The sequence below is a fragment of the Ischnura elegans genome, chromosome 6 (assembly GCF_921293095.1).
Source record: "Ischnura elegans chromosome 6, ioIscEleg1.1, whole genome shotgun sequence".
In the NCBI taxonomy this organism is placed as follows: Eukaryota; Metazoa; Arthropoda; class Insecta; order Odonata; family Coenagrionidae; genus Ischnura; species Ischnura elegans.
Window position 1 is genome coordinate 123,989,718 of NC_060251.1, and position 20,043 is coordinate 124,009,760.

The 20,043-nt window shown below is 41.7% G+C and overlaps 1 protein-coding gene across 3 annotated transcripts in view; it reads left to right on the forward strand.

The window, feature by feature from the left end:
* LOC124160105 (ras-GEF domain-containing family member 1B-like) overlaps positions 1–20,043 on the forward strand; it is a 445,667-nt gene that overhangs the window by 140,620 nt on the left and 285,004 nt on the right. For all 3 annotated transcript variants that reach the window (XM_046535849.1, XM_046535850.1, XM_046535852.1), the window contains one exon: positions 16,188–16,238. In XM_046535849.1, the coding sequence (XP_046391805.1) occupies positions 16,188–16,238 (51 nt within the window). The remainder of the gene's footprint in view (positions 1–16,187; positions 16,239–20,043) is intronic.

The following is a 20,043-nucleotide window of genomic DNA, read 5'->3' on the forward strand; positions in this document are numbered from 1 at the left end:
GCGAGTTAAAAGTACAGCTGCACACAATTCAAGGCGAGGCACACTAACAAGTTTTAACGGGGCGATTTTCGTTTTAGCGGCCAACAGGCTAACATAGCCATCCTCCCCCTCCCCAGCAACACGCAAGTACACTGCTGCTGCGTAGGCCCTCTCAGAGGCATCGCAGAAACCATGGAGAGAAATGAAAGACACATTCGCCTCTTTAGTATCTAGGGATACTGATTTGCTCTAACTTGGATAGTGAAGACCTAAAACTCTGCCAACGTTCAGTAAGTTCCAAAGATAGAACTTCATCCCATCCTACCTTGGACAGCCACAAGTCTTGCAATATAATTTTGGCCACAATTAGTACAGGCGCCATCCAACCTAATGGATCAAATAATCGGGCTATCGCCGAAAGCACAGTTCTCTTAGTCACTACTGCCTCTCGGCCGGTCGGATAAGCAACCCTCGCACTAAATGTATCTAACACCGGTGACTATCTTACTCCCAAGGTAGCAACCACTTCTGAGTCAGAAAATACTTTCGATTGATTTTCATCATCCGAACAAAGACTGGGTTCGTTAGATGCCCATTTACTTAATGGAAATCCTCCCCTCGCTAGCAATTCAATTAACTGTCTCTTAACGTCCAAAGCATCAATTACATTAGCTGCACCACAAAGAATGTCATCCACGTAAGAATGCCGTGCCACTGCTTTAGCTCCCAAAGGGAATGAATGACCCTCGTCAAGTACCATTTGCCGGAGTACTCTGATAGCTAGGAAGGGGGCTGGAGCCGTACCGTAAGTAACCGTAGTCAGCTTATAATCTGAGATTATTTCGGAAGGATCCTTACGCCAAATAACACGTTGAAAGTCTGAGTCGTCCTCATGCAATCGAATTTGGCGGAACATTTTCACTATGCCCGAAGTAAAAGCCACTCGAAAAAAACGCCAACACGTTAGAATCAACCACAAATCCGGTTGCTGACGAGGTCCACTCAACAATAAATCATTTAAAGAATTAACAGAGGCACTCTTAAAAGATGCATTAAATACAATTTGAACCTTACGCGTTTCATCATTTTCTTTCGAAACAGCATGGTGTGGCAAGTAATATAATTGATCGCTCGCACTAGTAAGTTCCATGTGACCTAGATTTAAGTATTCCGTCATAAATGCGGCATACTTCTCCCTCAAAACAGGTTGACTTCTGAGTCGATTCTCGTTTTTCAAAAATAATTTCATAGCTGACTCCCGAGAAGGATACAATTTCAGCGAAGTGTTTGGCCTGAATGGCAAACGTACTACATATCTCCCATCAGAGTCCCTGCGGTGAGTCATTTTAAAATGATTTTACAATAAGAATCCTCTTCTGACGGCGGTGTTACCGTCGAAACTTCCTCATGGGACCAAAATTTCTGAATCTCATCCATCACCCTTTCATATGCTTGCACATGCATAGCGGTAGCACAGTCAATTTGAAATTGCATATCCTTCGCACGCGAAACAGGTCCCATTAACACCCATCCAAAAGGAGTTAAACGAGCAGTAGGACTTCCTACAGGCCCTTCGCGAACTTCACTCAAAAGTATTTCCCCGCAGACATCGGCGCCCAAGATGAGGTCAACTGATGAAGGAATGGCATGAGTTGGATCCGCAAAGGTCAACCCCTCCAGATGAGACCGTGGGTGCAATTTTGCATAGTGGGAGGGCGTAAGAGCGGTTAGCCTTTTAAGCACCAAGGCTTGAAGATCTAGTTTAAAGTTTCTGTCGAAGGAAGATGTAACTGTCACGTTTACCATGCTCAAAGCAGTACCCACTTCATGACCTTGTATGCCCATGATCGGAACGCTGACCTTAGATCCCCGAAGTCCCAGAGTTTGCGCCAACCATTCCGTCACAAAAGACGTATCAGACCCAGTGTCTATGAGTCCTCTCACTGTGATACATTTTCCCGTAAGTGATTCAACCTGGGCATAAAAAGTCGCTAAGAGAACCACTCGACTTGAAGAGCTTGCGCGACATAACACTGCGCCGGGGGGAGTCGAAGGGGAAATCGTGGGCGACTTTAATGGTATGGCATCAGCCGATTGAGGATTATCCGCGAGTCTCGGAAATGCTTCATGCAGTAGCGTATGGTGCTTGCTGCCACACGCTAGACACCGACCTGATGATCGACACCGACTCGCTTCGTGATTACGAGAAAGGCAATTTAGGCAAAGAGAAAGCTTGATGACTTCTTCTCTTCGTTCCTCAGGTTTAAGAGCCTTAAAACCTAAGCAATAGCTCAAAAAATGACCCCTTGAACAGAGCGGACAAGCGGCATTATTTCTTCTCGAAGACTTTGACGACACTGCATTCAACATTTTACTCGACTGACTCGGTGATTTCACTGAGTTATTTCGACCCCTCTTTGACTCTGAATTTGAAGCCGAATTGGAAGAAGCTACTTCTCTTGAACCGTCCAAGGCACGAATTCGGTTTTCAAGGAAATCAGACAAACTCACAAAGGACGGCACCGCACTCATTTCTGAGTGAGATAATTCCCACTGGAACCGTGTAGAAGAATCGAGTTTACTGACTAAAAGGAATACGAACCATTCGTCCCATGCTTGAACTGGCTTTTGAAGGCTTTCAAATACCCTAATAGTTTGGCGAAATTGATCTAGGACTCGCTTCAGTTCAAAGGAAGTCGCCTTTTGCATATTTGGAAGTTCAAACAAACTCTTCATATGGAAATTTGAAAGAACTCTAGCGCTACCATACCGCTTCTCTAAGTCATTCCACGCCCCTTGGTAATTCGCCCCGGAGATAGGCAAATTCTGTATTACTTCAGTGGCAGGTCCACGTAGGTGAGTTTTAAGATACAAAAGTTTTTGCACATTTGATAGGTCTGGCGCCTCGTCCACTAACTTTTGGAATTGCTCTTTGAAACTTTCCCATTCTAACAAGTCGCCAGAAAAAACAGGTAATTCTCTTTTCGGAAGATTAGAATTAACTGAGGCGTTACGTGATACTTCATTTTCACATGAATTCGATCGTTTTAATTGAGACACGTAATCAGATATGTTAGACAAAGCGTCGATATAAAGCTCCTCCACACGCGAAAAGTGATCATTTTTCACGTACTATGTCTTAGCGGCTTCGGCTTGCTCCAAAACTACGTAATGGCCCGGAAGAAATGCATTCCAATACGAATCAAGCAAGTCCTTACGTTTCTCGAGTAAGTTAGCGGTTAGTCAGTCCTTGCCCAATTTCATCGTATTTGACCAAAAACGAGAAATAAGTTCACTTTTACTCATTTGAGTTTGCACAAGGCTTTCTAGATCCTTCGACATACTTCGAGGGGAATGATTGAACACGAAATAAGACGATCGAAGGAATAAAAGTTTCAGCAGTCAAGTCAATCTCACCAAAAACCAGATGAAGTTGAAGCAGGCCGTGTAGAGCAGAAACTTCTTCCAAGTCCTAGGGAAGCACACACCCTGGCAGATGGAGTCGTAGAAAACCCATCACAATCGAAGAAAGATGTCTGAACCACGTGGCTTCTAGAAATTTCCACCTTAAAATAAAAGTCCATTAAGTGCCGACAAAAGTAGAAAAATTTCACAATACTGCACGTAATAAACGCTGGAATCGTAGTGAACACCGGAATGATCCGGCCTGAAGGACCAAATTTTATGTTGAAATGAAGTGAAATCTGTTATTCAGCTGAACTTCTTTAATAGTGGTTAAGAATGCAGGCCAACTTTACAAGGTGCGGTTCGGCGTAAGAGTGAGCGAGAATGCCGGGCGAGACGAAACTCCTGGTCGGCCCAGCGCATGCGCACTAGACCTCTCCCTCCCCCTCCATCGCCACCTGGAGGGAATTCAAAAAGCCTAAACAAATTACTAGTTTCAAAAGTTCACTGTTTATGTTGTCGTAACCGGGGGCTTTGGTGAAAAGAAAAGATCTCACTAATTTTCTTATTTCAGCGGGGTCAACTGGTTCCAGGTACATTGATTCGAAGCTATATGAATAACCGCAACACTCAGCGACGAATTCATCAATACCACTATCATTAATATTAATATTGCCATCAAAGGAAGTAACAAAATAGTCGTTAAATGCCGCAGCTATTTTAGACCGAGTAGAAATGATACTACCGTCTATTTCCAGACAGATTTCAATTGGGATGAGTGGTATGCGACCGGTTATTTCTTTAAATATTTTCCATTGCATTTTAGTGTTTCCATTTGCTCCTTGGAATCTTTTTAAATAGTAGTAATTGGAGGCAACCCTGAGTTCCTTTTTTACATTATTTCTACAGTTTGTAAATTCCTTTGCTAAACTTTCGTTTAGTGGATGGCGTCTATATTTTTTAAGCAAATAATTTTTCCTTTCAATAAGGTTTAGGAGATGACTAGTTATCCATGTATTTAATTTTTTACGTGTGTCATAAGTATGGGATTTCATTCTTGATGCAGATAGCGCACCTATTAGAAAATCATGAAATGACGAAAAAGCCTTTGATGCGTCTACTTCGTTTACAACTGGACTCCAATCTACCTCGGCTACTTTGATTTTATAATATTCATAGTCTATCTTAGTTTTCATAGACGCAGTCGTTAATTTTTCTTTGCATAATGGCTCTTTCACACTTATACAACAGCTAATAAAGGAGTGATCGGTTATTGCTTCATGAAGCACTTCTGTTTGGAGGTTATGAGTGCACATTTTATATAACTTAGCAAACAAGTGATCAATACAGGTTGCGGAGCTTGCTGTTGCCCTGGTTGGCGCGTCAATTAGGCACGCTAATCCCATGGACTCGCGGCTGAGCTTTAAGCCACCGAGTGCGTCCACCGGGTTGCGGATGGTGGGTCAACTACTATATATAGAGGTTAGCTGCGATATAAGCAAGTTTACTTGTCGAATAAGCAGTCGTGGACAAAAAGCGGCGGTTATCCGAGGTGGTATGGGTCTATCCCTGGGTGAGATAGGCCATCTAAATGATACACTAAACCTGTGAAGATACCGTGACTTGGCGATGAGGCCGCCAACAAATACGCCTCACATCACCCGGAGGAGAGGGCAGCAGCTCTTCTTCATATGAGTGAAGGTGGAGATCACGATGGTCAGTACAGCGACACTCATTGAATTTCAGGCGTGGTAACATTTACTTTAACGGCTGTAGTACTGCGATGTGGAAGGCAAGGGGAAACCACCACATTATTATCCCGAGGAGGCGCAGCTACTCCAACTTTAAATTGTCTGACATGATGGAATTCTCTCAGGTAAAAAATTCCGGAGGTAAACTAGTCCCCTATTCGGATCTCCGGGCGGGGACTACCCGAGAGGGTACATCGGTCAATTGCGATAAAGTTATGAGGATAGGTACATGGAGCGTGAGATCACTCAGGACTTGCGGTAAGCTAGAAAACCTTAAAGTGGAAATGGAAAGATTGAATATCGACGTGCTAGGAATCAGCGGAATGAAATGGCCTGAGGAGGGAGACTTTTGGAGTGGAAGCTATAGGATTATATACACAGGATCCCTGAACGGTAATGCTGGGGTTGGGATAATGCTCAGAAAGAGCGCCGGAATGCGTGTGAAATACTTCCTACAGTACAATGAAAGGATAGTTATGGTGAAGATAGAGACTAAGCCGGTAGATACCGTAGTGGTATAGGTCTACATGCCCACGACAGACTACGAGGATGAAGAAGTTGAAGACGTAGCTACGATGATATAAAGGAAGTAATCAAAAAGGTAAGGGGTGAAGAAAACCTAATTGTTTTAGGTGATTGGAACGCTGTCGTCGGCGAAGGCCTGTGTTTGGTTGTGAATTTCCCAGAAAAAGTCGAGCCTCGCCACCTGTTGGCGATACCACGAATTGTCGGGTTTTCGTTTTGGTTTTGTTTTTGGTTTGTCACTCCGAGAATGGGAGTGAATAGGCAGTCGTCCAGTGAACTTCGCAAGCGTATGAGCAACCCCAGGAGAAGGAGCCATGTCGCGCCCCCGACGGGAACAACAGCAGCGGTGAGTGGTATGCAACCGGCCCGGCTCGACTTTGATTTAAACAGTATACAGTCCACAATTATAATAACGTTCGAAAGTGATCATATGGTCCTTCGGGCCGGATTTGTCGTTGTAGAATCAGTGTTGGTGTTAGAATACTTTTGGTTTTCCCTTTTTTGGTTGGTTTTATTAGGGAACGTTGAAAATGCCAGCGATCGACGATGTAGAGTTTCGTATTGCATCTCTCTTAGCGAAGATGGGTCGTATTGATAATGTCGCTAAAGATTTCGAAAAGAATTCGAGTGATGTAAAAAAGAGGAATTTATTACGAGCTATGACGGACCACGTGGATAGTCTTTTGGAGGAATTCAATGAGGGTATTTTGAAATTAGCCTCGTTGTACGCGAAACAGTCCCCTCCCGTCGAAAAGGACAAGGAGTTGCGTAAGTCTACGGAGGAGTTCGAGGCTATGTTTTTTAATACTAAGGCAATTCTTCTGACATATTTCCCAGATATAGAGCCACACTTAAGGTCAACGGGCCATCTTGCGACCGGGGAAAGTAATTCAACTCATACCGTAGCTCTCCCTAAGCTCGATTTAGTCGCGTTTAATGGCGATTTAATGCAATGGCAGTCATTTTATGATGTATACCTATTTGCGGTTCATGAAAACCCGTCCTTGAGTGACGTGCAGAAATTTTTGTATCTCAAATCTATTCTTAAGGGGGAAGCTCATTCGTATGTTTCGTCTTTACCTGTGTCCTCGGCGAATTACTCGGTCGCGTGGGAGAGTTTGAAAGCGCGCTATATGGACTCAAACAGGTTGACTAATGCCTATCTGGAGGCTTTGTTCGATATCAACCCGATCACCCGGGAAGGTCAAGCTATTCGCAAATTTTGCACATTAATTACTGAGTATGTTGGTGCGTTAAGCGCTGTGGGGCACAATGTCGAAAGTTGGTCGGTCCCAATGCTTTTTATGTTGCGCCGCAAACTCAATTCCGTGTTACGGGAGCGGTGGGAAAAGGTAGCGCTCAATGTTGGTGAGCCTTCCCTACAAACATTTTTTGATTTTTTAAGTGAGGAAGCCAAGATTTTGGAAGCAGCCTCATCGTTTCATTCAGATACTGGTCTGAATAAAAGGCCCCATAAGCCAATGCAATCTTTAAGAAAGTCTACTAGTATGGTTGTTAATACTGATAGGCAAAGGGTCCAGAAATCGTGCCCAAATTGTTCGTTGCCGCATTCTTTGGAAAAATGCAGGAAGTTTTTGAAATTGTCAGTGGGATCTCGGCTAAGATTAGTTAAGGCTAAAGGGTGTTGTTTAGTTTGTTTCAGCCAAGACCATTATTTAAAAGATTGTGAATTCAAAATGCCATGCCCTAAGTGTAAATTGCCTCACAATGAATTAATTTGTTTTGCCAATCGTGAGGGTTCATGTTCGAAATTAGATAAAGATAATACTGCGGTAGAGCAGAAGCAGCAAAACCCTCAATTAGTGAGCGCAGATCCAGATGAGACGAAAGAAAATCCAGTTCGAGAGGTGTCTTCTTTCCAAACGTGCACTCATCGGTTGGGGTCTGTCGTGATGCTTGCGACTGCCAGGGCGATCGTATTGGACATTGATGGCAATGGCCGCGTAATTAAACTCTTGCTTGACACTGCAAGTCAGGGAACCTTTATCACGGAATCTTGCGTTCGAAAGCTACGGTTGAATTCCAATAAAATTAGAACTCCTATTTTTGGGTTCGGAAATAATAATTCCGTGATATCGTCTGGAATTGTCAGTTTGAAAATGAAACCTTTGTCTGAAAGCACGTTGAGATGGAAGTCAAAGCTATGGTGGTTCCTCATATTGCTCAATGCTCAAAATTATCGGTCTTTAATAGATCATGGCCTCATATAAAGGGGTTGAAACTTGCGGACCCGAGCTATTACGATGAGGAAGAAATAGACGTATTGTTGGGGGCAGAATGGTTTGCACGCGTGGTAGTTAACGCGCCGATAATTGGTCCTCCAGGGACACCAGATATTTTGCCAACTGTTTTTGGTCATTGCCTAATGGGGAAAATTGAAAATAAAGCAAATCAAATCCGAGTGTTCTGCTCAACACTTGGTGATAATATTGAAGGTTTACTGCGAAAGTTAGTGTAGTCCAGAAGATGATGCTTGCGAGCAGCATCATAAGAACAATATTTCTCGTGAATTGAAACAGTATGTTGTTCGTTTACCTTTTATCTCATCTACCCTTGAATTGGGGCAAAGCCATGGTTCCGCGCTGCAAAGGTTCTATATGCTAGAACGCAGATTAACCAAAAACTCCGCTTTACGCTCGAAGTATAACGAATTTATGAAGGATTATTTTGAGCAAGGCCATATGATTGTGGCAACGAGTGCCCCATTGAGAACATCTTATTACATTCCGCACCATTGCATTTATCGTTCAAAGGCGGAATTATCGCGATTTAGAGTGGTTTTTGATTGTTCTATGAAAACCACTAATGGCATATCATTAAATGATGTGTTGCATAAGGGTCCCAAATTACAAGTGGATCTAATCGACATTTTGATGCGCTTTCGATTGCATGAGGTTGTGGTGATCGCTGATATACGCCAGATGTATAGAAATATTAAGCTACACCCGGCCGATTATGATATGCAACGAATATTTTGGAGATTTAGTCCCGAGGAAGAGCTCCAAGAATATTGCTTGACCACTGTGACTTATGGAATGAAATCAGCTCCATTTTTGGCAATTCGGACACTTCATCAATTGGTATGCGATGAAGGCGCAGAATTTCCACTTGCATCTCGAATAATTCGAGAAAATACTTACATGGACGACATAGTTTCTTCAGTTCGAACCATTGACGAAGCATTAGTATTGCAGAGCCAATTAAAGAAGCTTTTAGATCGTGGAGTATTTGAGTTGCGCAAATGGTTGAGTAACCAGTTGGAACTGCTAGAGAATGTACCCTCAGAATTTTGCATTCTGAAGCCAGTGTGTTTTACTTTTCAGCATGAAAACCAACCTGCCGCTGAAATTTTGGGTTTGGCATGGAATCCTAGGAAGGATAAATTTTCGTATAAGTTTGAGGCTGGATTTGGTGTCATCACGAAAAGAACCATATTGTCGGAAGTCGCTCGCTTATTTGATCCACTTGGATTTATTAGCCCTGTCACATTTTATGGAAAATGGCTCATCCAGCACCTTTGGCATTGCGGACTTGAGTGGGATGACACTCCTCCCGAAGAAGTGGTTGTCAAATGGAAACAATTCCGACTTGAGTTACCACTCATTTCGAAATTTGAATTACGTCGTTGCTTGAAAGTAGACTCGGCAATCGACCTTCAGTTGCACGCCTTTGCGGATAGTTCGGAGAGGGGATATGCGGCGGTGGTTTATTTACGAATTGTGAATTCCGACCAGACGGTTGCCACGTCATTACTGATAGCTAAGTCTAAGGTGGCACCGATCAAGCGGATATCATTACCTCGATTAGAATTATTAGGTGTGGTTTTGGCTACTAACCTTATTGATTACGCAAGAGATATATTGCTCCATCACTGCGTAATTTCTGATGTTGTCGTATGGAGTGATTCAATGGTTGCTCTTCAGTGGATCAAGTCATCTCCTCACCGCTGGAAATCATTTATCGCAAACAGAGTCACTATGGTGCAAGAGAAATTATCTCCGAACAAATTTCGGTATGTTCCATCAGACTCTAACCCTAGTGACAATGATAGCATCGAGAGGAGCCCTTCCTCGTCAATTGATCGAGGACGCAGGTTGGGTGACGGGCCCGTTATGGCTAAGTGAACAATCGGAGGCATGGCCGAGGGCTCCCAGCCTATCTCGCCAAACGGATCGTGACGCCCTTGAAGTGGAAGCTCGAACAATTAATCTCCATACGGCACTAGAGGAAAACACGCTGACTTGGTTGTTGATGTTTTCCTCATTTTCACGACTGAAGAGGATAGCAGCATATTTGCTGCGATTCATTCATAACTGTAAGCACCCTAACGAGAAACATATTGGTTATCTCACTACTGGAGAGTTGGACCAGGCTGAGGTGCGGTTGGTAATCTTAGTGCAGCGAATTGAGTTTCAAAAGGAATTAGATTTATCACGGAAAGAAGAAGTGCCTAGTCGCTTAAGAAAATTGAACCCATTCATCGATGAGGAAGGTGTCTTAAGGGTTGGAGGCAGATTGAAGCATGCCAAAATTGCATTCAGCCAGAAGCATCCAATGTTGCTTCCAAGTTCTCATCATTTAACGGCTTTGATTATCGATTATTATCATGAGACCTACCTACACCCTGGGTCACTTCATTTGCACTGCCTTATCCAGTTGAAATTTTGGATCATTAATGCTAGAGACGTTGTTCGTCGAAGAATATTGCACTGCATTTAATGTTTTCGTGCAAACCCCAAACCGAAAGAGCAGTTTATGGGCAATCTACTGCCCTCTAGATTGAAAAAAATGAATGCTTTCAGCATATCGGGTGTTGACTATGGCGGGCCATTTGCTCTAAAAATGGCTAAAATCCGAAATTCTAAGATATTAAATGGATATATTTGCTTGTTCGTTTGCTTTGCAACAAAGGCAATACATTTAGAGCTTGTTTCGGATTTAAGCACAGACTGCTTCTTAGCCGCGCTAAAGCGGTTTATCGCTCGTAGAGGCGCTGTGACAGAAATCCATAGTGATAATGGTACTAATGTTGTGGGGGCACAGAGAAGGATGGCGACTTGGAGGAAAGTAGCGTCATCAACTGACTTCAATGACAGAGCCGAACGATATCTGGGTGGAAGAGGAATCACATGGAAATTCATACCACCGGGCAGTCATCATATGGGAGGACTATGGGAAGCCGGGGTAAAATCGGTGAAAAGGCATTTGGGAGCATCACTCGGCGGTCAAGTGCTGACGTACGAAGAATTTTACACGGTGTTAGTACAGGTAGAAGCTGTATTAAACTCAAGGCCTATTACTCCAGTTAGTTCGGATCCTAACGATTTTGAGGCTTTAACTCCTGGCCACTTTCTCCTACAAGAACCAATTTACGCACTTCCTGAAGAACTGGAGCATGGTAATAATGGATTGGGGAGACGATGGAGTGCTGCAACAAGTAGTAGGGACATTCTGTAAGCGATGACAAAATGAGTACTTAATGACTCTGCAGCGGAGAGGAAAATGGACCTCAAAAAGTGGTAATATCAAGGAGGGTGACTTAGTTATATTGAAGGAACCGAATCGTAGCCCATGTAGGTGGAGACTTGGCCGAATAAACCGTTGCTTTTTGGGGACAGATGGCTTGGTTAGGGTTGCTGAGGTTAAAACCGAGCAGGGAGTGTTTAGACGGTCAGTAAAAGATTTGTGTCCATTACCTCTATCGGGTAATTAACGTTTGAGGTCAGGATTTCGTTTTGTTTTTTTTTGTAATGTTAGGTTTAGTTCTGTAGTTGATAATGTAGTGTTTCGTATATGTGAACCTTTCCGAGGGCTACCCATTCCTATTAAGTCTCCTTGATGGCCCCCTTGGAGTGAAGAATAAGCAATCCTTTCCTTTTTGTTTTGTCTTTCCCTCTCCTTACCCAAAGTTGAGGTTGGTTAAGTTAAAGTTGGACTATATGATCACATTCGAAAGGTGAAGTAATATATGATTGTTTATCTATTCGATATTAATTTAATTGATAATTACTTTTGGTTTTTTTTTGCTTTGGAACGTTGTTCCAAGGGCGGGGGAATGTTTGGTTGTGAATTTCCCAGAAAAAGTCGAGCCTCGCCACCTGTTGGCGATACCACGAATTGTCGGGTTTTCGTTTTGGTTTTGTTTTTGGTTTGTCACTCCGAGAATGGGAGTGAATAGGCAGTCGTCCAGTGAACTTCGCAAGCGTATGAGCAACCCCAGGAGAAGGAGCCATGTCGCGCCCCCGACGGGAACAACAGCAGCGGTGAGTGGTATGCAACCGGCCCGGCTCGACTTTGATTTAAACAGTATACAGTCCACAATTATAATAACGTTCGAAAGTGATCAGCCAGGATGGAAGAATAACCGGAAAATATGGATTAGGAAATAGAAATGAAAGAGGAGAAAGGCTGTTAGAGTTCTGCCCAGAACACAAATTAGTGGTTGCCAACACTCTATTTAAGAATCACATGCGAAGAAGATACCCATGGAAAATGCCAGGAGACAAAAGAAGATTTCAACAAGACTATATTTTAGTGAAGCAGAGGTTTAGAAACCAGATAAAGGACTGTAAATGCTACCCGGGGGCAGATATCGACAGTGATCATAATCTAGTGATGATGAAATGCCATCTGAAATTCAAGAAATTGAAGAAATCAGCAAAGAACACCTGGCAATTAGAGAAACTTAAGGAGCCAAAAAATCAACTGGCCTTTCAAGAAGTAGTGGAGCGCAAGATAGGACTAGATCAGTCTGAAAACTCAGTGGAGAATAACTGGACTACCATAAAAAGTGGATTTCAGGAGGCCGCTAGAGAAGTTCTAGGGATAAGAAAATGTTTTAAGAAAAAGCCATGGATCACGGATGAAATCCTAGGCCTCATTGAAGAACGGAGAAAGTATAAAAATACGAATACTGAGGAAGGACAGGCTTGCTACAAGAGAATAACGAACGAGATTTGCCGCCAAGCGAGGAAAGCCAGAGAAGCGTGAATGAAGAACATATGTGAGGACGTACAAAATAACCTCGTAAAAGGGAAAGTGGAAGCGGCCTATAGAATAGTGAGGAACCATTTCAAGGAACGAAACACAAAATGTAATAGCATAAGGGACAGGAATGGAAACATTCTAATTGAAAACGAAGACAAAGCCGAGAGATGGAAGGAATACCTGGAGAAATTATACAACGGGAGCCAACTTAGCTCAAAAGTTCTCGAAGAGGAAAGTGAAGTTGAAAAGGATAACATTGGAGCAAGCATCTTAAGATCGGAATTTGACGCTGCAGTGAGAGACCTGCGAAAGAATAAGGCCCCAGGAATAGATGACATTCCAGCAGAGTTAATAAAAAATGCAAGAGAAAAGGTCTTAACTCAACTGTATAAAACTATCTGCGATATGTACTCAACAGGAGATTTACCTAGTGACTTCGAGAAGAACATCATCATTCCCATACCCAAAAAGAAGAGAGCTGAGAAGTGCGAAGGATTTAGGACCATAAGCCTGACGACACATGCGTCGAAGATTCTGACAAGAATCATTTACAGGAGAATTGAACGAAGAGCAGAAGAATCCCTGGATGTGGACCAATTTGGATTTAGGAAAAGCAGGGGCACCAGGGAAGCAATTTTGGCTCTTAGGATGATCATAGAGAAGAGAATTGAGAAAAACAAACCAACCTTCATAGCATTTGTCGATTTAGAGAAGGCCTTTGATAACGTGGAATGGAATTCAATGATTAGAATTTTGAAAGAAATCGGCGTACTCTACAATGGTCGTAGAATTATTCATAGTTTGTATAAAAACCAAGTAGCTGTGATCAAATGTGGACCAAACGGTGCAGAAGCGAGAAGAAGAAAAGGGGTGAGACAAGGTTGTGCGCTTTCCCCCTTAATTTCTAATGTTTACATTGAGAAAGCCATCAACGAAATCAAGCAGAAAGCTTCGAGTGTCAATATCCACGGAGAAAAAATTAGTATGCTGCGATTTGCTGACGACATAGCAGTCATAGCCGAGACAGAGAAGGATTTGAAGAAGACGTTGACAAACATGGAGAGGACAATGGCCAGATATCAGCTGAAAATCAACAAAAAGAAGACTAAGATATTAGTTTGCAGCAAAAGAGAGGAGGCTAACACAAACATCAACCTAGGACAGCATAATCTTGAAGAGGTGAACGAGTTCTCTTACCTGGGAAGCCGAATTACCAGCGATGGACGGAGCAAGAAAGAAATACACAGTAGAATAGCGCAGGCGAAGAGGGCTTTGTACAAAAAGAAGAATCTTCTTACAGCTGAAAATACCAGCATAGAAGTAAGGAAACAATTCATCAGATGCTACATATGGAGTATGTTTCTCTATGGAAGCGAGGTTGGACGTTGACAGCAGCAGAGAAGTCAAGAGTGGAGGCATTCGAAATGTGGTGCTACCGAAGAATGATGAAGATAAAATGGATTGATCGTGTGAGTAACCAGGAAGTGCTAAGGAGAGTAGGAGAAAAGAGAAGCCTCCTAAAAACATTAAGCAGAAGAAGGGACAACTTAGTTGGCCACATTTCGAGGCACGATGGTCTGATGAAGACAATCGTTGAAGGACAAGTGGAAGGGAAAAAGGGCAAGGGACGGCCCCGAATGAGTTATATAGGACAGGTTATAAAGGATATAAAAGAGAATAAATATGTAGCTATGAAGAGATTAGCGGATAGGAGAGAGGAATGGAGAGCTGCGTCAAACCAATCTTAGGATTGTTGAGTAATGATGATGATGAATCCCATGGAGCTCATTAAGTTTAAATAATGATCAGTATTATTAGAAGGTACCACAGTATTTGTGTTCGCATCACCAATGACAATAATATTACCTTTTAAACTATACATTAGTGGTTCAAAATCAGTTAAAAAATGTGAGACCGGAAATTTTTGATCTCTATAAAGAGCAATTAACCGTAACTGAAAAATTTCAAGTTTGAGGGCCACCTGAACAAAGTCATGAGTGACAGCTTGAACAACAATAGAGTAGCAGTCTTTTTTACTTTGCACATAAACAATTATAACTCGAGCTCGACTACTATTACTACATTGGGCAAAGTATTTATAACATTTAATTTGTAATGGTTAAGTTCATGTTCACTAACCCAAATATTTCACTTAATATGATAATAGTAGGTAAATAAGAAAGGCTATGTAGATACGTTTCAAATAAATCAAAGTTTGCTCTGAGACTACGGATATTTTGGTGTATAATATTTAATATACTACTGTGAAACGTCTCACTATTAGAGCAATCTGACATTCTTAATTTTATAAAAAAATTATATCGTCCAAACTCGTCAAAACAAACACTGGTTCTTTCTCAGCTTTTCGCATTAGAACTTTACCTCCACGTTTCCCTAGCATTTATAGCCTTTCTCATTTTTAGCCGCTCTTGCTGCATGCAGCACTTTTCTCCTCCCAGGACAAAGGGCCTCGTTTATGTAGAGAGGGGTGGGTGACACATCGAGGTTCAGGTGCCGCGTAGAGAAGTCCCTCTTCACTCTTCTTTTTGCCAGTAGATCTTCCTTGATGTGTTGACGGAGGAACTTGACGTGGATACCGCTATGCCCACTTTCCGACTTTGGTTTGAAGCGGTAACAACTCTCAATGTCGTGCGCTTTGACTGTAACCCCCAACTCGGCTCCAATATTACAAATTATGCTCGGGAGGTCTTCGTTTTTTTTTAAGTGGGTAACCGTGAATCTCAACTGAATTTACTAAACTGCGTTGTTCAAGGTCATCAGAGTGTTTTGCAAGAAGCGCAATTTGCTTCTTCAGTGATCGATTTTCACTTTGTAATGAGTCCATTCTAGCATAGCACTCGTCGAATCTCTTACTGTGAGCCTCAAGCACCGAATAAATCGTCCAGCCGATCATGTAATTTGTTGATCGAGTCTCCAAGATTAGCCTCTGCTGACTTTAGATCAGCTTTGATTTCTTTAAAAATATAGTCTTTAATTGTTATTGATTTCGCTCTCCTATATTTCTCAGATAATTTATTATTTCCTTCTTCGGAGAGATCATCACTGGTGTTCTTTTTTGTTGAATGCATGGTTCTTTGTCGCTTCAGACGTTTACGGACATCACCATTTTTCCACTTAGTTTGCCCATTAATTGTTGGACGTCAAAGTATGGAGCAGTATTTCGCATTATTTCATATACTTCCCGCCGTTTTAAAACTAGATGTGTTCTTATGTTTCCAGTGTAACTTTAAATCACCACCTATTATCGTATAAAATCATTATATTAATTCCTAAAATGCTTAGCCGTATTTCTAACTGTAAAACTGTATTTATACTTGAGTCAAGTAACCTGTAAAATGTGCATATAAAAATCCTTTTTGACGAGCATCGGATGGAACACCATTTCCTTATTTCTATTTCTATGTCCTCTGGATAGTAATAATAATAAAATATATATGCTCCTCTGGATAATAATAAAATATATATGCTCTCATAAACCTTCTCTCTATCTCTTTGCAGAGCAATCGCAGTCAGCCAGCCATAGGTTTGAAGCAGACGCCAAAAGCCAGGGTGAGTACTTGCAGAGCCCCATTATGTGTACATTGGGGCAGATCGGAGAAATCGATTTTAAAAAAATCCATCTGTCTCATTGAAAAAAGTTGTGGGACTGATCAAAAATTAGGCCCAAATAATTTGACACCTCCAGGTGAACTTCTGACCCTCGCTCAAATGCCATTTATGGGGGGGAGGGTCAACAATCGAATAATTTAATATTCTATGGTCATTCCCTTAGGATTTTGCCGAGTTATTGCCGATATTGTCTGTGACTAAATGGAGTTAGTGGACCATAGAATGATTACATTGGCAAACAAAACTTATAAATTTTAAAGGAACCTTTAAAATTATGCGATATTTGTGCGTGTAAGTACAAGAATGAGTATAAAGTTCCCCGTTATGAAGAAACATTTTTGAGAGACCAGCGGACGAAACGAAAGATGATACCTTCCGGATTCAATCTTACAGAAACACGAAAATTGAGGAAAAAACTCAATGGGGAGCGTTGGAGAGCGTTTAGTCAACATCGTCAATTCTTTTAAGGGTAAACAGTGTCAAGAATTTTCTTCATCAATTAATCTGTAAAAAATTGAAGAGGCGAGAAATTAGCCGATTTGTCTCTACGTTTCTCGTGGAATAAATATTAGGAATTAAAATCAACCTGCACCACCGGCGGGGAAAATTCGTTAAGTCTCGGCTCATGCTCCAATACTATAGGGTAAGTTTTAAATTATAAATGGCATGGCATGGCGTAAATAATAAATACGAATTTGTTACTTTGAAAATATTAAATTTTCTCATGCCAATAGAAATTGTTTGTTAGGATGAGCTCCTTTTATTTCCACCCAGTTGCTCTAAAACATGAGCATTTCATTATTTTTAGAAAGTATTTCAACCTGATGGAGGCTTTGCCAATGGGTATGTGGGTGGGGCAGCTCTAAGGTAAGTTCCTCGATGTGGTGAGCTCTCATATCTATATTTGCATTCCAATTCGCTAATCAGAGAGGAAGTTTCCTAAATAGGCTAATGTCCACTCAATCATGGAGTGTTTTTTTCACGTACGTTGGTTTTTCACGTACTGTATTTAAAATTCATCTCAAATTAGTAATTCTTTCGTGATTGTTCCTCCATGGACGAAACTGAAACATCATTTCTTAGTTAGGTTAACGATGGAAGACGTATTCGGCGTGAACTTAAGTGCATTTGGGACGCGGGTGGAGGGTGGGGCAAGCGGCCTCCGTCAAAAATCCAACTAGTCACTGTTCTCTCAGACATTATCGAAAGAGAAGCGCGTCTCCAATGTTCGCAAACTTTTCTAGCCGCTCAAGTGGCCACTTCATAGACCGTTGGCTGCTTGCCGTCGTTCTCGGATCAATAACGATCATGAGAAGTACAATAATATTTCATGACTTCTCTTAAAGTTGGTAACATCGATTTGCTTGACGAGACGCCAAAAAAGGGACGCAAACTTGCCTCACTACGCATTCTTTTTTACCTTCTCCCATTTACCGAATTGTATTATCGAAGTTAATCGCCCTCCTGGATGCACTCGCAGGATGAATTGTGCTGTATTGTGAGGGGGAGAGGCTAGCGAGCGGGGAGGTGACGCAAGCAGCCTACCGTTCTGCTATCCGCGACGCTGCGTGGGCGTTGGAATATTTTCTTCGCGGACGCGCACTCAAATTTGGCATTTTGTGTCTTAATGGTGGCAGATACATCAAAATGCATGAAATTAAATCTCTAGTGCAGTAACTCGGAAAAATCTTAATAAAATATTAAACTATTCGGTTGTTTACCCTCCCCCCATGATTGGCTTTCAAACGAGGATCAGGGGTTCACCTAGAGGTGTCAAATTTGTTAGGCCTTATTTTTGATCAGTACCACAAATTTTTTTCAGTAGGCAAGGTGGATTAGAAAAAAAATCAATGTTTCCGATCCGCTCTAGTGTACATTAGTGAGATCCTTGTTTTAAAATTTATTTTGGGACGCCCCCCAGTTTTGCTCCATTTGATGAGAATATAAAAAAGTTGCTAAAAGCGAAACATTTTTATATATCTGTTCATTTTACAAATTAAAATATGCATACTTTCATACATCCTTTTTATTTCATTAAATACGGAAGCTAAATACCAATACTACACTAAAAATATAGTTTTCAGGGCTTTACAAAGCATCATTGGATATCTCGGGAGCTAAATGAAAGTTATCAAATGTTTCCTATACGGAATAGTTGCCAACTTACATCAGGTTCTCAGATCCAAAAATTTTCATAATCGAATATTACTAATCCAGGTCCCAAAGTTAATGATTTTGCGAGTATTCAGGCTGAATTAAGGTAGAAGCACTTAGCAGTTAAACAGGGATATATATAGCATTCAAGGTTACATCGGCGAAGTTTAAAGTTTAGCTAAAGAATTTTATGGTTTTGCGATGGGTTAGAATGATCAAAAAATTTTGAGAGCATGCAACCTGCAAATTGCCGGACTGGGGTGGTGCGCGCTAAATCTCGTTGTGATATCCCAGAAACCAAAGGGCAGCAATGAAAGATATTGTTGGTGATACACTAAAATTGTCCAACGAGTCGTTGCAAAAAAACAGAAAAGTAATGAAATAATCCGAGAGCGACATTATCTTCAGGTATTTCCGAAAAAGATCCAAAAATATCAAAATTTCAAAAATTTAAGTGCGATGCCGCACCTTTTCCCGGTATCTGATTGCAAAAATAATTTTCATAATTTATTTTCTCATCAAATGGAAGAAAACTGGGGGTCGTCCTAAAAGAAATTCGAAAACTTTAAAAATAAGGACCACCCTAGAGTACATATGCCCGTTGTGGTTATCCATGTGGTAGCGTATGTAATAGCCATGTGATTACCTAGAGATTACATATCTACCGCTTCCAGAATTTGTATTTCCTTATTTTTTAAACAAAAAAGATGACACTACTCACTGTGTTCGCACTGGTGACAGCCAACTAGTGACAGTTGGTTTTCTGCGTCTCCACCATCGGATTATAAAAGACATAAGTGGCGTCGTGGGATGGTCACCGATTGTATGGCTCTTCCGTGTGTCCATTAGCCGTTGTCTCGATGGGTATTTTCGTCCTCGCATTTCCACGGAAGATGAGCATCGCTGGTGGTGGTGGCTCCAATGTGTGCTAGGTGGTCATCTCTGTCAGAACAGCTGCCGTGCATCGAGCTGCACCTAGACGAAATGACCACCTCGAATTAAGGAAACGTTTTTAACTTTTGAAACTTCCGAAAAAATGTTTTTTATTTCATTCGATCCGAAAATAATGTTTTTCATGAATGTAAATGACGGCGATGTTCAAGGTGTACCTCATTCATTGATGTCTTCCTTTACCATAATCTGCCTTAATGGCCAAATACAAGTGTGTTAATCTAACGTTTAAGAAAATATCAAAAGATAATATGTGCTTTTGTGTGTGATACTCTGATCAATTGGATGCTAAGGAAAGTGTCTTCGACGCTGAGTACTCTTTGGCCCAAGGAGAGTTACATTTACTTGTCAGTCGCTGCAAAAGATACATTTTCGCCTTAGGAAGACCTGAATATCACAATTTTGCCATGTGGCTCATAATGTGAAAGAAAGAAAGCGGTGCGTGTGCAATTTGGGTCATTCATTTGATTTCATTGAAATCAGCGCCAGGATTTCAGAGCGACTCGAGAAGAACCCGCCGGAAGGAACAAGAGATACCAACGCGAGTGGGGCGCTCCGTAAAATCTGCAGTTGCCGGAAACCATGGAAGTTCAACAGGATAGGGGAAATTTTTTCGCAAGCATTTGCGACATCTATTCTT